The sequence below is a fragment of the Ornithodoros turicata genome, chromosome 1 (genome assembly GCF_037126465.1).
Source record: "Ornithodoros turicata isolate Travis chromosome 1, ASM3712646v1, whole genome shotgun sequence".
NCBI classification, from domain to species: domain Eukaryota; kingdom Metazoa; phylum Arthropoda; class Arachnida; order Ixodida; family Argasidae; genus Ornithodoros; species Ornithodoros turicata.
This window is the reverse complement of record NC_088201.1, coordinates 54,324,261-54,342,448: the sequence shown is the minus strand read 5'-3', so window position 1 is coordinate 54,342,448 and position 18,188 is coordinate 54,324,261. Positions and strand designations below refer to the sequence as shown.

The 18,188-nt window shown below is 47.8% G+C and overlaps 1 protein-coding gene across 1 annotated transcript in view; it reads left to right on the top strand.

The window, feature by feature from the left end:
• Positions 1–18,188, top strand: part of LOC135378260 (hemicentin-2-like) — a 470,289-nt gene that overhangs the window by 439,063 nt on the left and 13,038 nt on the right. Inside the window, exons 7-9 of the mRNA XM_064611239.1 lie at positions 4,171–4,518; positions 6,674–6,982; positions 11,957–12,085. Of these exons, the coding sequence (XP_064467309.1) occupies positions 4,171–4,518; positions 6,674–6,982; positions 11,957–12,085 (786 nt within the window). The remainder of the gene's footprint in view (positions 1–4,170; positions 4,519–6,673; positions 6,983–11,956; positions 12,086–18,188) is intronic.

Below are 18,188 nucleotides of genomic sequence, written 5' to 3'. Positions count from 1 at the left end.
CGTAGTTCGCGCGCTCCAAACGTCACGCGGCGTCACCCAGGCCTTCAACTATGTTCGCCATACGTTAACTTCTCGTCATCCCGTAACGCGAGTTAAATGCACCACTTCGCCCGTGATTCTCCGCGTGCGACCTCGCGACGGCCAATCGCAACGGTTATTTGAGATCGCGGCCTGCCAAAACGGTTGCCGCCGCGCGACGTTCGGAGCGCGCCAACTTCGAGAACGCTATTGCTATGTCTGGGTTCAAGATTGGGGCCCAGGACTGAACTGAAATAATCTGATGCGGGTACCGGTTCGCCGAACGGTACAAGTGGAATGTTGGCTTTAAGGCGGACTCATGCGATCTAGTTAACGTTCGCTTCCGGAGACAACAACAACAACAACAGATATATTCTGATGATGAAGTGGGGAGGTTTTCCACTCTACGAGTGGAACGAGGGTTGGCTGCACCGTCACAAAATTGTTTTCTTCGCTTTGCTTTCCTCCCGCACTCTAAGGAAGAAATGTAATCGGCGCCAGCGTGCAGAACATGCTAGCAAACGACAAAACCGTTATTTTCATTCGCAGGGATCTGGAATACTGCAGTGAGCTTGTCGGATTTGTTGATTGCAATAAATTCCCAGACTGTTACTGTAGGGAGTGACATCATTTCACTCTAGGAGTGGAACGAGGGTTGGCTGCACCGTCGCAAAATTGTTTTCTTCGCTTGTTATGCTATGGCGAGGCGAGGGCAATATATCTATAATGAGGCTTGCTGTCGGTAAGAATAACCCACTTTTCAGTCATCGATCTGACAATATGATGTAATACTGCAAGGATGCCGAACAATTCCGCTTCCGTAGAGGACACTGTACGGGGGTCTTGTAAGCTTGCTTCAGGAATCAGGTCTACATCTGGAATGTAGAAGGGCGGGCCCGATCTATCAGGCGTCACTGAGTCATCGGTGTATATTTGGCGTCAGTGAGCTGAGCTAAGATATTCCAGTGCGAGTTACGATATTCCATGCGAGGCCACGACCGTAGAAACGTCGTTCCCTCACAGATGAGTCGAGGGATGCTCGAGCAAATATGAAATCTTCCAAGTGTCCACATCGCCGGCGCATGAGACGGCGTAGACGCTCGGGAAGGAATGCTCCCTTTCAAACGGGTAATGGCACTGCCGAAAGCGGACGATGGGCGACAGAGGGGGTTAGTACGCGTCTTGGGCAGACTTCAGGGGGAACTGTGCCAACATCCGTCCGGAAAACCCAGGACAAAAACCTGAGACAGTGCATCCGGCGGAAGGATTCGACCCTACCACCTCCCAGTCACTACGAAATGAATCGATGGGCGCTATACGAATGCCAATGAAACTAAGCCTCTTATTTGAGGCGGACACAAAAAAGGCCTCGTCAGTGTTTCGGTAGAAAATGCGCAACATATTAAAAAAACATGATTGAGAATATTAAAAGAGAATGGAAAGCATTAAACTATGAAGAACATTTGATTGACATGTAGAAACAGAGCACCGAGGAGACACGTCACAGTTACTACTCAAATGCTGTGTGTGCGCGCTGGAACTTAAACAATGACTCGGGATTCCCAACACTATAGTCACATGCGCTCTTACGATGCTCAGAGTCACCCCGCGAAAATTTCGATCAAGTTCGAGACCATTCTAGCCTACCCTCGAACCGCGTTTCCGTACCCTCGGCAATAGGTGGGTTGTTTTGCTCTGGGCTGCTACGAACCGTGGTTGCTGCCGTGTGTGGCAAGCGTTGTGGGTTTCAACTCGGTAGTTTTCGACTACATGAAGTGCGCAACGCATTAGCAGCGCAGCGCAGCGACAAAAAAGCAGCGCATGGCAGCGCAACGCGCCCATCGCCCTATAGATGGCGCTAGGAAAGGACAAGATGGCGGATAACTTGGGTTTAGGAAAAGTTTCGTCTATAGCCAGTGCATTCGGTGCTCAGATGTCACCGTCAGCAGCTTCCGGTTCTTCTTCTGGCAATCTAATCAAGCCATCGGTGCGCGCCAGGTTTGCTGGTTACGATTTATTATATCTCAAAACAGTTTTCAGTTGCCTTTTATCGCGGTCGTACACCCCTTCGGCGTCTTCCAACGTATCGTAGATCATACTTGTATCACTGTGAAACCGAATGTGAGCTCCTTTCGTTTGACTTGTTTATTCAAAAAACTACGACGCCCTGCTGGATGAAATAGTGTGTATGGCGCCTACACGCGTAACTTACAGTCGAATACAGCTCTATACTATCAGTCAACAGCTCGAGAATGTTTCTTCGTTACCTGCTTACCGGACGAACTTCCGGTGACGCACGAGGACGCATTTATGCGGGCTAAACCTGCAGAAAAACCGTGAAAATTAAACGTGCATAAGAAACTAAATATGTCGACGCAAGCTTGGGAATCTGTGCATTAGAAGAGGCTATGCCGATGTCAACAGGGCGGTGTCCGGAGTGTTGTGTTCAGGTGCCGCCAGGAGCGCCACTGGTGCATAACAGAAATGAGCAGCCAATGGGATTCGTTTCTGTTCCTCCACCGGTATAGCGCCCCTAGCCCTACCTGTACAACAACCCCCGGATACCACATCGGTAATGCACGGAAGCCCAGGTTTGCGTCTATATATTTATTTTGTTACGCACAGTTCAATTTCCACTAGTTTTCTGTAGCTTCAGCTCGTCTGCAAATGCGACTTAGGTTTTTCTGCACACAACCTTTACTGTCAAAGTTCTTTTGAATGCTATTCTCTCACGTCATAGCTTGCCGACGGCAGCGAACATCCACTCACTACTTTAACTCTGCACTACTCTTTCCTTACAACTTTTCCGTGCAGCTGTGTCTACTCTCTCACTACTCTGTACTTCCCTAGAAGTCGCCGCAAATCCCACGAATCTATGCAAGAATATGATGACTAGCGACACAACTATCAGCTTATTATCGGCATGTTGACAAAAATTATCAGCCGCAACCGGAGTGCAGGAGAGAGCTGCATGAGAGGGAGAGGTATAGCGTTAAGGATACAGTGCGATTTGCAGTGGACAAAGCCCGAAACATATTCCTTATGATAATGACGACAACACTTGTCTTGATTCAGTTGTGTTAATCGAACTGGAGAGTTTTAGTACATCGGTAGCAACCTAACGAAAACGATTCGGTAAAGGAAGCTGTCGGATCAAAGATAAAGCAACGTAATGTCAGCCACTTCAAATGAATATAGCCACTGGCTTGTCATATCTTCGGGACCGTTATCGTGAGTATCTTCTGATATACGAAAACTCGGCAGTGTGTGGAGTGTGTAAGGGAGTGCTGAACGCGCTTGATGTCACATGTACTACTTGATGATGTACTACGCATACACAAAAATGTAACCGTGAAAAGTGTCAAGATGTTATGTCACCCAAATACACAAAATGTGTATGCACATCAAACGGGAGAAACTAATAATGAACGACCTTATCGACTATGAATGAACACAGACTAAAATGAAACACTGGTGTGTCACTGCACTGGCACATTTTACGCTGGCTCATCCAGCTGCAGAGTTAGAAGCCCGAGATAGTGACATACGCATACCGGGTTCGCAGGCATATCTCGGGTGCCGACGTCCAGAAATGCTGCCGAAATCGTATTCAATAGTCAAAATTGTTGGCAGCTGTACTACAATGCTGCAATAAACTGCATACATTGGGACACATCGTATTCGTGAATTCCAATGCCGGTATTTTTCTGTCATCGGTAGTAGTATTTCGATGGGGCTTATTTTCCAGAAAACATAGCCGTCCTGAATTCGCGCAGTCGTCGCGAAAACTGCTACTTTTACGGCACTCATAAAACATCACGAAATCGAGCGTCTTATAGACCTCACGCTGTTTGTAACCAAATGACGTCATAGTGTTCGACAGCGCCACCAATTTGGTAGAGTTGAACTACACTCGAAGCTAGGGGCGAACAAGGTCGCGCCCGAAAGCCACGGTCCTGAGGGGATTACGATGGTCCCCGAAAGGGGCGCGACCTTCGGTACTAGAACAAGTGCCCATTCGTTGAACCGAGCCCTCCCCTTCCGATTTGTTTCGGTTTCAGTTTGTCTACCAACGTGATGATGATGTGTCTCGGGTAGAGGTCAATTGCTTACACTTTTGTCTCATATGCATGCTTGCATCTCTTTTTCCAGACTTACCCGTGTGTGGGCCGGGCCAGCGTACTGTCTATTCTGCCTCGCGCCACGAAGAGATCCGAATAACGTGCACGGTGATTGCTGACCCGGCAAACAACGTAACGTTTCATTGGTCCTTCAACAGTTCCTCCGGCCACCCTCGCGATATATCTCCAGCTCTCTACTCCACACTGCCTTCACCCGAATCCGAAAGTCGTGGGAGGTCGTCTTCTACGGTGGCTACTGCTAGAAGCTTGCTGCAATACACGCCCAGGAATGAATCTGACTACGGCACGCTGAGTTGTTCTGCTAGGAACGCCGTGGGCCTTATGATGCGCCCATGCGTCTATCACGTCGTCTTTGCAGGTGAGGGCACCGCGCCTTTTAGACGAGACTGTTGGTTTGATATTGGTTCCTACACTTAAGGGCAGGAATACACGACTCACACAATCAGCTGTCATAGCACGCCGGGTCGAAACACATGAGGATACGTTAGAGCTTCTCCGATATGCACACTCCTGCTGACGACGTCTTCTTGTAGGCGCACATTATTGATGATTCGTATTGTTAAGTACAGATAGTTTTTAAATTATAATTTTAATCAACGTGAGCTTAACTTTCAGCGAATACTGTGCGTTCTATTATCGTTAAAATGAAATTTCTATGTTTTGCATTCTGTGTGCGTGTGTGTGTTTATTTTTCTTATGCTTGGCCGTCCAAGCAAACCTTAAAGTCTTTTATTTTAAAATTCAATGACATTTCCAGCATCACACAGCTTACAAGGTGATTCGACCGCTAACTTCGATCGCACAGCCGTGTGATGTATTTAATCGACGTTCCTCCTGTCTAGCATGCTTCGATCTTCCCTAGCATACATCCCATAACGCGACGTGGAAATACGCATCCGGCCCGCTAACAACCTAAGCATCCGGAAACGCGACACCACAAAACATCGTCAAAGTGGCTTTGAACGCACCCTCCGTAAGCTCTCGACAATTAAGAGCAGCACGTTAAACAGCCGAGTAAGCCCGAGCGAAATCCCCGAACGGATTGTCGTTTTGTCGCTGCAACGCACAATTAACCTGGAGCAACCTATTCGGGTTCCCGTTGCTACAGCGTGGAAGCGAAAAATGTTTCGCATATTCAGACGGGGGAAAAAGCAGGAAAATATACGAAGATCAAGTTGGCAAGTTTTCTCGACAAATTGAGCACGGAACGTGCGTTTGAATCCATTGCACCGCTAAATCGCAATCACAGCGAAATTTGCTTTCGCGCGATTAGACTGCCAGCTTTAGCCGAGTGCTTGTGACGGCAGAGCGCGGGAGGCGAATGGAGATTTTGACGTATAATTTTGGAGCCTAGTAAACAGGTGATTGCCTCTATTCGTACGTGGAACTGTGCTGATTTTGGGAGGGTAATGGGAAATGGAACAAAGAGTTTGACGCATGGGGTGAAAATGTTAAACTATTTTGTTAACTCCGTCTACATCCGCCTGCATTTGTGATGCCTTATTTTACAATATCCACTCTCGAGACTCTCCGTGTTAGTTCATGATCGGGAAGAGATGTGACTGCGTAATATATACTTATTACCAGATCATGGTCGTCTAATGTTTGTATTTGCGTATATTACTGATGCGCAGCTTCAGTTTCTTGATGCGACAAAGATTCAACGGAGCAGAAGTATACCCTTCTACACATTTTCAGTTTTGCTTTCTGTTGTGTGTGTGTTTTTCCATGTATCTTCGACCTCTTATTTCATTAGCACATTGGCTGTCCAGTATACAAAATTCGCTCTATATGTCGAATCCAATACAAAGTAAATATGTTGTTTCGCATTAATAGGTGAGTACGTTTGAGGAATGAATAAATGTACGAATAGCAGTCTGAGGCTACTCTACATACTCACAAATATACTACTGTGCTGCACGCGCGTTTACGGAACGCGCGAGCGGTGTATTTTCTCCTCGGTGCGGCACCCTAACGGCCTGCGGAAGCGGGAGAGTTCACTTGTTCAAAGGGGAGGGCGACTACGCTGAGTGTGACAGACCGCGGTAGTTTCAGTATCGCTTGAACGTGCTCGCGAAGTGGTTTGGAGATGTGTCGCCACCGGCGCACTCCTCCACCCCTCTGAACGAGTGAACCAGCCTGCTTCCTCCCGCCGCTAGGGCGTCGCACCGAGGAGAAAATACTATTAAATAAAGAAATGTAATTAAATACTACTAAATAAATGTATTTTCTCCTGGGACCGACACCCTAGCGGCGGGCGGAAGCAGGCTGGTTCACTCGTTCAGAGGAGTGGAGGAGTGTACCGATGGCGACTCGAATCCAAACCTCTTCGCGAGCACATTCAAGCGATACCGAAACTACCGCGCTTTTTTTGAATGTGCCAAAAATGTGCCTAAATGACGGCCGTTCGTATCGTTTCAAACTTTTTTCTTCTGGGGCGTCAACGGTGACAATGCTAATGTCGTCGACGTTTGCCCCTGTGTGAGCTAATGTCGTCCTTTCTCTTTTCGCAGGTCCACCCCAACCGTTGCGCAACTGCTCCCTAAGCGAGCAGACGAAGACTTCGTTTCGTGTCGACTGCTGGCCACCGACGGGCCTCCCAGAGCCAGGCCTACGGTATCTACTTGAAGTATATGAGCTGCACAGTAGACGCCTGGTCGCCAATTACAGTTCGCTGAACCCGCGATTTCGAGTACAAGACCTTTCATCTGGCTCTCAGTGTACTTTGCTTCTGTACTCGGCTAACGAACGAGGCCGCTCTGAACCACTCCTGCTCACTGCGCACACGCTGGCTAACACAGCACAAGGATACTCCGAACCAGGTGCAAAAACCATATTCATGGAAGCAAAAAAAAAAAAAAAAAATGTACTGTGTGTTTGAGGCTGTGAATGCCGTTTGTCGTTTTCTTTTGCAATTGAGTGAAGCATGTTTAGTAGTTTTATTTATTCTGATGTTCATTGGCAGTGCTTGTAGGCCCACATGTAGAAAAATAATCTCCCTGAACCGAATTGTCCGTTCCTAGTGTCGTCTCAAGTCCTCTACAGTTGCATAAGTTGGTTTCCGTCGTATGGTTCAACGGACTGTGCACTCAAGTTCAGAGCATTATTCACACTACTGCATTTCATTGCGTGCGGACCCGGGCGAACGTTGGTTACCATGGAAACAGACTCGTGCGAGGGTTTCCGTAGCAGACACGCAAGGGGGGGGGGGGGAGTTCGCCCGAGCTGAACTTTTTCCGACGCACGCACCGAGCCGCAAGCGGGAACCAATCGCCGCCTTCTCCACATGTGTGTTGAGGCGCTTCTCCTCCTCTGTATGAGATGAATTTCAACATGGCCGTTGCAAACATGAGCGCGTGGAGGTCGCTCACACTCACACTCACGTTAATTACGCTCAAACTAAGAGCAGTTTGTCTCACTCAAATGCGGGCTTCAAACTTTCCGCCATAACGCTTCCTGGACAAGGACGTCACGAGAGGCGCGCATTGACTGACACTTACGGTTCCATTGTGTATGTGAACAGTCCAGCCGATTGCTTATGTCGCACTCATACCCACTCAGGTGTCTGCGCAAAATGAAATGTATAGTAGTGTGAACCATGCTTGAAGGTCGCTACAGCCGCCTTTCGCCGAAACGCTTAACAGAAGGAAAATAAAGGCAAGCTAGTGGCACACAGCTTGCTGTCGAGGTCAGCGTCGGTACCACGAAGACGAGGTGAGGCATAGCTGGACACCGGGCTTGTAGTTATGGCAATGGTTTCAGCTGCAGCGGGATGGCGTGGCAAGTGGGCTGTGAGCCGGGCGTGTTCCAGTGAAGAGCTAAAGCGACGTGGGATCCAGGGCGAGGGTGCGACATTACCGCAACTGGTAGTGGGCAGTGAACTGTAATCGACCATCGCAGACCAGGTGGAGGCTGAAAACGGAGCTTATTGTGGTCTTGTCTGCAAGTGCGTGGTTGGCAGCTAGCTTGCCGAAGATGAAGACAGATGGGGGAAAACCATGTGGGAAGGTTGCTCGGGCTGGGTTCCCTGACCATTTGGGTAGGAGATGCGTTGGGTGCCGTGCGGTCGACTGCAGGCGTACCGCGACCGGTTCTGGGAGTGTGGCTCGGAAAGGTGCCGATGGTGGGTGCCCGAGAAGGACTGTCGCCAAGCAGTGAAGGTGACTGTGGCGTGCTGGGAATGGTGCGAGGCGGGAGTGGCGGCGTAGAATGCCAAGTCGATGAATGGGCATGGCTCGTCGCCGCCTAGCGAGTCCTCGAAGGCGCGAGACACCGTACCTCCTGCAATGGCTTTCGGTGTGGTACGTGAATGCTACCGGACTGTGGTGTTTCATGTTCGGGTCCCCAAATGTAGAGATGTTCCTGTACATGAGTCCTCACCGGCGATGATGGAATGTGCCGGATGTGCTGGGGAGCTTCTCAACACGTTGTTTCGCTCCAGGACGATTGCGGTTGCGATAGAAGCTTTTGCCATGGCGCGCGGTAGTAGTGGCGCGTCGTCGTCGTTGTCCAGGGTCTGCGACACTTGTATCAGAACTACTCATCCCAAAAAATTCTGCATAGTTTTGTCACGTACTACATTTACTTTTCTCTAATTTTAATATCTACACATTCAATTTTACGCATAGTACTCTGATGCTAGCCAATAAGTAACATTTTCTCCGCCACAATCAGGAAGCGCAATGCAGAGTTACACCAGACCACCACGAAGCACACCCCCTAATGCCACGGTAACAAATGGCACGAAGAAACACGGCAATACACGTCTTGCGCCATCAGCAGGCCACCTAAGGAGCAGGCCTCTGAGAACCATGGGAAAAACATTTCTGCTGCATGTTGTGTTCGGAGCTGATGAGAGTCCGTTCGCTTGCTGTGGCCTTCGTAGATTGGTATTTCTCATAACTGCATTTTTACGACACGTGGTCTGATATGCGATGTGGTGTTACAGGCTGTGTAGTCAATGTTGTATTACAGGCTGTGTAGTCTATGTTGTATAGCGACGGTCCCGTATTTGCTGCCTTTTTAAGTGTAGCGGAGCACCGATTACGCTACATTTTTAACTGGTAGCGGAAAAAGCAGCTCCACTGCAAATTCAGATTTTTGTTCAGATTCAGAAATTGTTTCTTTATTTCTTGTATCCATTTGCTAACCAGGCAGACATGTTTGGCACGGAGCTTGAATATCGATAATAAGTTAATGGTCAACTCCAAAGGAAAACATAAAAAAGAGATACAATACGAAGAGCAAAATGGAAAACGCTTTCATTTACCCTTTTCTGTTTACTTCTATTTAATAATCGTGTATAGTTTAGGGATCACGTTTGGTATCAGCGACGTTGCTTATACGCGTACATAATGCAAAATGGGACATGGTCATGGGAGCACGTTTAGCAGTAGGCTTGGAACATGGTTAGAACGCAGGTGCGCGTCATGTAATGCTCTGTCTCCATCAGCGTCGCGCTCCCTGTAATCAAGTATAATCAACCGTAATTAGTTGCTATCACAGTGGACGTGTGTCCCACCGGTACCCTCGTCAGGTATCTGGTGAACACCGCGTAACAAAAATTTTAAAAGGCTGAATTTGATTTTGCTTGCCGTCTCATATGGACCTCTTCCATGATTTGTCAAAGCTTGCGCCCCTTTATTACAAAATCTCACCATTGATGTAACACATGCCGTGAGGCGCGTTCCTGGTGAAAGTTTCCTTACACATTATCCCGGAACAGGAATTGTACTATATCGGTTCATAACCATACGGGGTCATACGGCAGGCACATGAAAAGCGATACTTGTCTGGGTCTACCGATGACAGCTGTGCTCACAGTCATTGGCCCATGATTCACATGTGATATCAGCTGACCAGGAGACAGATTTCGATTGTCTCGAAACATACCTTTCGTCCGTTTCGTTTTTCTGTGACGCCACCCGTTATTGCTGGGTTCACGATGGCAAAACAGATCCAATAGTAGTGAGTTTTAGTATACCGTTGATAAAGTTATCGTCTCTATCGGAACCAATCGCAGTGGTGCGTGACTCAGAATCTTATCCACTGATTGGTTCCGATTGATACGGTGAGACGCTAGCCACGTTATCAACGGTCTGCTAAAACTCTCTAGTAAGGTACCCGCAGAGGTGAGAAAGAATCATGCCAAATACACTTGTCTAACGTTAACAAGAAAAAATAAATATGTACACACAATATAACGGTAGCATTGACGAAAACATAAAAAAAAACACCGATGAGCACTCTAATACGCCGAACGAATGAACACGCCGAGCATTCAGTGATCCGCCCTGACCTCACGAGGGCCCGACGACACCTACCGGCCGTAGGTGAAGTTGCAGAGGGTGGACTCGGAAGATGACCTCAAGGGTGATTCTCCTGGCTCAGGCTTTCGATTGCTGCTGCCGTCGATATTCCTTTGCCCCGGTCTCAGCTCCCTGTCTACGACCCGAGTCCAGCCGCGGCAGCGACAACGCTGGACTACGCGCAGTGGGTCTATGCTGTCCTACTTGGAGGCTCGGTCCTGAGGGTTCGGCTGCCGTCCTCGCCGGCCCGTCTTGTCGCTCTCGTCATCGGCTTCGTTGGTCAGTCGCAACATCTGAGTGCTCCCAGCATCCGCTTTGGTTGCCCGGACGTCAGCGCAGGTTGAAGGCGACTTCGGCGACGAACATATCTGTTGAAGCTGGATTCCAGGCATCCGGGTGCCGACATTGTCGATCTCCGTCCAAGCCTCCATCCGGGCTCCCGCTCTCGTTGTCTTGGGCTGCGTTCCCTTTCCAACTCCCGAGTAGAGTAGATCACGTGACCGAGTTGTACCACGTGACCCTCGAGTAGCTAGTCGTTCGAGTAAATTTCGGAACGCATGGTACACTGACTATACACTGTGATCGAGTATAAGCATGGAGGCAAGCGGCTGTTTACGGAGATGATGGGTGGGAAGACATTCAGGATGGCTACGTCATGTCGAAAAAGCGCATAACGAGATAAAGCCAACAACAATCCAATCACAATAGAAAATATGTCAAGATTCCACAGAAATACGCAATCGGCAATTCTTTTCCAGCAGCTTGAGGAGCATGAAACAAAAATTAACAATAGAGCATCACGCTAATTTTGCTTGGACGACTACATCTAAGTTCTTCGCATTGAATATAAGAGCAAAGCACAAAATGCAAGACTGAACTAGGAAAAAAGGCAAAACTTACTTTAGCAACTGTGGAAGTGCGTCAAAGCTGCAAATATATCGAGTATTCAAACGATTCAACGATATAGGCTACTATTCAAATCTACCCATTTCCATGCAGATGTATTTGCGAGAACTACTTATGTACTGTAGATAAACCTCTGTTGTTGAAGCTATTGTCTACTGCTGCGGCAATGCTCTGTCTGGCGACATTGACGTGTTTCTATGGTGACAATGGTTGTGTAGATCACATCGCAACTACATTGGTTTGATTACTGCACTTTGTTAGCCTGTCCCGGGGAGGTGGTTGTTTCAACAGACGGAACGGGGAAGAAACAAGGCATACGCCACGTGGTGGTTTTCTTATACAGAACGGAGTGTTTGAAGCTGTTCAACCCATATATGACCCAGTTTTAGCTCAACAGGAACTGCATTCATGCATTGTTATGGCAGGAAAGGAGACTCTATCTCAATATTCGCAGACTTTAAGAACTGGCAGTGCTGTGGACTTGCAATATTCACGAAAGTTTCGTAGTGTATTGATCTGTGCATTCCCCCTCTAGTGTCGGCAAACCAACGTTGAATTATTTTTACCTGTGCTTATTCGCAGGCAAACCCTGGATCATATCGTCGAAGACGCTGCTCTTTCTCTTGATCACTGCCAGCTTCTTGCTCGTGCTGCTTCCGTTTGTCATCGTTCTTGCCCTGAGATACAGGAACAAAGCACCTGAAGAGCCAGGTCAGAGTTGAATCATCTTGCTTTGCTTCTACTGCGTAGACTGTGAGAAACGCAGTGTCCTCTTTTTTGTTTATTGTCTAAGCCTAACCACAGCGCTCTTAGCGCTTGAACTGCACGAAAGACACGGTGCAGAGCGAGATCAACTACAAGTTCTGAATCATTGTTCTGAAGATGTTGCTCAGTCCCGTGCTCACATGTCAAATGAAAGAAAGCACACTCTACTTGACTGGAACAGTCGCCGCAGGTGCTCACTCCCCTCTCGTATGAAGTGAGGAAGCAAAAAAATTGAAACTACTTCTATAAAGTGCGAAAGGAATCTCCGTAAACATCTGTGTTTCGTGCTTTAAAATCGCAGCAGAAAGTACCACACTACGCTGTGAACGTAAATGATTGCCGATATTACGAGATTGCAATAATTTCTGTCATTAATAGTTTAATTAGGGCTAGTCTAGCCGCAGGGGTGAAGTGTGGTTTACAAAAAAAAAAAAAAAAAGCGATGTGTATCGTGTAACGGAATGCAGAACTGATCTCGCTTAAAGATTGTAGACAGAATTAATGTCATCCGTATCGATTACAACGATCGAATGACACTGACGCGTCGCCCCATGAGTGCAAGATTGCAAGGTTAGCAGCAGTTGCCTGCATCGAGCTATGGTTTCGGGTTTGGTGCTACGAGATTTCCGAAACGTAGTATTGGTCAGTGGCGGATCCAGGGGGGGGGGGGGGCAATCGCCCCTTGAAAATATGTCAGTTTATACATTGGATTTTCCTCTCTCCCCTCCCCCACTACGCGCTTCGACAACGAAACCGCCCCCCCCCCTCAAACCGCCCCTGGTATTGGTTGTTAGTTGTAAAGTTACGGGTGTACCGAGATGTACAGCTTGGGACAAAAGTTTATGGAACATGGTAGTAGCGGAGCCCCTGCTAGCTAACAGGAAGAGATCGAATAAGGAACGGGTGACTGGCCATTCTGTCCATCTGTCTGTATGTGAGTCCACTCCTGTTTGCTGTTAGGGTGTCTCACCAATGCAGAAATGCGACACCCCCGTCTTCCGTAAACTTTTGTCCCAAGCTGTACGTATATGCAGGTACATATTGCTGTTGCTTTTACCCCTTGACGTAGATAAAGTCAGAGATGTGAAAACAATTATATCAGTTCTTGCGCTGCCGGCTCGGAACTTGGGCTACTCACAATATAGATACGCCAGGGTTGACTTGTGCAGTCCTCTTTCACCAAATTATTGCAATTTTCGACCATTGCGACATACCCCATGCACGCATGGTAGAGCGCGTTAAAACGTGCTTATCTGGCCGAGTACTGCACTACGCGAGCTCAGGGACGCGTTCCTCGCAACTTCATAGCTTCGCAAGTTAGCTTTCGCTCCGCCTTCGCCCACGCTGCGTGGGAGGCCGTTGGATGGTCAGGGGCATGTCCACAGCCACGTCGCAGATTCGCAAGTTAGCATTTACTCCGCCCATCAGAGCAACAGGTGGGCCACGTGGTACGCTTCGCGGAGTGAGCGCTAAAGACCCGTCCCCTGCCGGGCCCTGCGCCTGTGATCATCGGCGTTGGGACAGGGGATTGAACGACGGAAATATGTTTGACGTTCGCGTTGCTCTTAAATGAGGAAGGCATCGCTGATGACGACCCAGTTCGCAGATACCGCATTTATAGGTATTCCTTCGCTACCATAAAGAGGGGGGGGGGGGTGATAAAGAGAGCATGGTGACAAAAGTACTTCGAATTAATATTGTTAGTTTTGTAAATCCATGCACCCAATACAAGTACGCTATATATCGTGCCATATCCTGACAAATGACGGGACTTTAATATCAATCTGACAATAAATGATAATGCCGAACGCTGCTTTATTCTCCATATACGCTCTCGTGCGCCTCGACGGCTGGGGACGGCGCGCGCTTTCGTGCAGCACAACCATTGGCGACGGTAATTGTGCCACTACAAAGCAATCGTCTTTTTTTTTCTCTCTTTCACTCGAACCATGGTCATTGGTTGCGCTGACGAGGGCGAAACAAACCCGGACTTGCGAAGCTAAGGAACGCGCCCCCAGGCAGCAGCGCGGACTTGTTGCGCGAGCAGCAGTCAGGCAGTACGTGCATTTGAATAAACGTTGTCAGTCTCCTTCCTAAAAGACGACGCAACGCGTTTTTCTTCTGTTTCGCAGTTTATTTCGTTCAGTTTCTGTTCCATATGTATTTCGTATTCTACGGAGCGAAGGGGAGCCAGTTTGTCGATTGCTATCGTATTTGCACAGACGAGCGCATTTCACGGCGTAGTAGCCATCCTCCTGTAACGCTACGTCTACAGTACAGCATCAACGCAGGGAATTCATTCACGGCTTTTACGGCTTTCGTCCCCCTTTCGCTCACACTGTGCTTCCCCATTCAACATCCTTTAATGTATCTGTTCTCCACTTCAAAATCTGCTCAGTTTAATAGACCTCTACCCGAGAAACGTCATCATGACGTTGGTAGACAGACTGAAACCGAAACAAGTCGGAAGGGGAGGGCTGGGTTACACGAATGGGCACGTGTTCGCTGCCTCCTATTGAAAGAAAAACAGGACCGAAGGTAGTTTCCCTTTCAGGGACCATCGTAATCCCCACAAGATCCTGGCTTTCGGGCGCGACCTTGTTCGCCGCTATAGCTTCTAGCGTAGTTCAACTCAACCAAATTGGTGGCGCTGTCGAATACTATGACGTCATTCGTTTACAAAAAGGGAGAGGTATATTCTTCAAAATCTTGTACTCAAAATACGCACTTGTAATACGCATAATGTCGTTGTGATAAAACAAGATAACAGTTGCAAAATACATACTTATTGTATTTTATTCATCAGCGACCTGAAAAACGATGTCTGCTTCAAACAGCACACGGCGGGCATTCTACACAAGACTCCATACACTCGACACACTTACTTCCACATCTTCTCTCAGCAGCAGCTCTGAGGCACTCTTCATTTTTACGTTTCTGTTCCCCTTGTGTTTGCCGTCGTACAACATTTACTACTACTGCTTTAGAGTGTTGTAATTTCATAGACAGCAGGTAGATAGGTTACGCATCCGCCATGCTTTCTGTCCGTGCCGCTGCTCTTCCTTCCTAGCATCTCGCTCGCGGAGCGCGCTGAATGGCCCACACTCGCGTCTTTCCCGGCATTTCTGACGTTCACGGCACCGGCCTCGGTAGCTCATTGAGTAACGTGTTGGACTAATCAGACTCTTGAAGTAGAACTTACGGGAAAATGCGACAAGAGTCTGACCGATATTTCAATCTGATTAGTCTCATTCCCGTAAGTTCTTCTCTTGAGTTTTATGCAGTCGGACCTCGTTTTATGAACCCTCGATATACGAATTCCCTCAACTTACGAACGGCTCCACAGGGAACCAAACTTTTTCCGTGTATTTTGACCTCGTTTTACGAACCCTCGATATCCGAACTATGAATGGATTATGAGGGAACGGACCCAAAGTAGCCAAGCCATTCTGACCTCGATATACGAACGGGCGTTATGAACGTACAGAGGACAGGCCAATGGACCGGAGGATAATGAAAGTTCCTCAGTACATGCTGCCAAGGTCAAACATACAATGTCCCAACGCCACTACGTTCCACAAACATGATTCACCATTTCCTGAAAGAATAATTCGGGCGTTTACAGCCGAATGTTTGTGAGTTTGGACCAGGTCTCCGAGATGGAAACATCTTGCCGTTCCAAGAGGAGGCGTTCAGTCCTGACAGCCGGTGACAAGCGTGATATTTGCCGTTGGAAACAGTCTCATCCGCGCGCGATACGGTACTTTGAGGACCGGGTGCATGAGTCAAGTGTCAGACTTCTGTCATCTCTTCTAAACAGGATAGACCCTGCAGAAAGTATGGTGCAAAGCACAATTACGCAGTATTTTCAAAAATAAAACTTATTCAAATCAATTTCCAGTGGTTTTGTGAGGTATTTGTGCACTGCAGACCTCGGACCTCGATTTACGAATACCTCGATTTACGAACGATTTCCTGAGAAACGAAGGGTGTTCGCAAAGCGAGGTTTGACTGTATACACACTTTCGTGTGACGATAACACAGGAGTGAAAGAAAAAAATATTGCTATATCGTTATAATGAGCTTTGCTCTCAACTTCGTTCTAATGGTATAGCTTGTATGTACAGTGCTGGACAAAAATTTACGGAACATGCTCATTCCTTCCTCAGTGTGACACGCTTGCAGCAAATGGTACCGTATGGACTTGCAAACAGGTGACCTCGGTTACCTAGGCACGGGTCTGTAAGTCCGTACGAGCCCATTCGCTGCTGGCGTGTCACTCTGAGCGTGTTCCGTAAACTTTTCTCCCGCGCTGTACTAGTAGCTTGCATTGGATATCCTTTCCAACAACCTTCGAAAAGGAATAGGTGGAATGATCAGCCCGAAGCCCAGACACGTACATGATACCATAAAAATGCATTTATTATGGAAAACGATTACTTATTTTTATTGAAGCATAGACATTATTGGCTAGTTCTATTATTTCTATTTCACACCGTTCGTCAGTCAGCCTCCCCCTCTCTTTAATGTCCAGTTGGTCAATAAGTTGTTGTCCTTCTCCACCATGCATTGCAAAGATGAAGCCCATGGAACCAAGGGAATCTTGTTTTAAATATTAGCATTGTTGGAAGACAAACGAAAAGTAATTGTGAGTAAGGTACTCAAGACACGTACAAGACTGCTTAAGTGTACATGTGTGTAAGAACGCGCCGTATCCAGTCACCAATCCTAGGACGTGCCCGCAGCTCGGACGTTGCGCGCGTTTCCCGAACGTTCGGCGGGAGGGCGCTGTGACAACCCGAAGACATCAAGCCAGCTTCAAGCAATTTTAACGGCTGTACAAAGTCGCCTACTGTGTAGAAACAGCACACATAAAACGTGAACCGTCCGAGTGGTGCTGTCCCTCCTCTTTGTGATCCTGGAGGTTGGATGGAGGATATCCTGTCTAGGAGGGGCGTTCCTATACTCTTAGAAAAAAAAGGGTGGAGCAGTTACACCTTTTAGGAGGTAATAGTTGTCGCATATGTTGTGCAAAGTTCTACCTGCTACCTACGAATGACGGGGTTACCGCTTCTGATTCGGTGAGCGAGGGGGGCGTACGCCTTTTTGTAGCAATTTGGATATATGATAATTGCTTTTACCACCCTTTTACACCCTTTATGAGAGGCTATGTTGACCTATGTGGTAACTATAGAAGTTACCACCTTTTCACACCCTGCGCAGACCCGCGCACCCGCGCGCGCTGGGGTGTTGTCATTGCGCAGTGGACTCTTTCGGAAGCTCGCGAAGAATTTCGTACAACCATGGGCTGCTTTTGGCATCACAAATGCGAAAGAAAGCACTGCTTGCTTGCTTACACTGCACCGATGCATGCACCGATTGCAAAAGAAAACGTTGTTACCAAAACATAATTCGAAGGAGCACGGTATGGCTCTTTTTTTTTTTTTTTTCAATCAATCAAAGGAGTGACACACACAAAAAAAGTCGGAAGGCGTAGAAATTCCGATTACAAGCTCCGGAATACAAGCGTATATTCGCAGAAAACGTATGCTTCCAATGCGCAATAATGTTGAGTGAGAGCGCTTTCAATATCGTGAGTCAGAGAAGCTGCTTCCGCTCTGTGACGTCACGTCTTCCGCCCAATAGTGAGGCGCGTGCCTTCTTTTTCTTTCTTCCTTTCTTTCTTTTTGAGCTTGGCACCGCTCATGTGTTCGTCTCATCCATCATGGGTTATTTCCTGCAGACGTCACGTCAATGAAGCAACTACATGGAGCAACGCTTCGACCATTAGCGTCAAATCACATGCACACGCAGAGATGTGAAAGTAAACTGTCCGCAGCATTTTTAAGACACTTGACGTAGTGGTTATGAAGAGCCCTCGAAATTATGGTGCGTTTTCTTCTCATCTGGGCACCGTCATTGTCCTCTTTCAGATCGAGCTTTTCTGACCCTTAAGCACGTGGCCCTCCGACGTGAATGAGCGCAGTCCTCCTTGCGCTTTTGGTGGGCGCGGTTTCGGTTTCAAGTCCTTTGCTTAGCAAAATTCGGC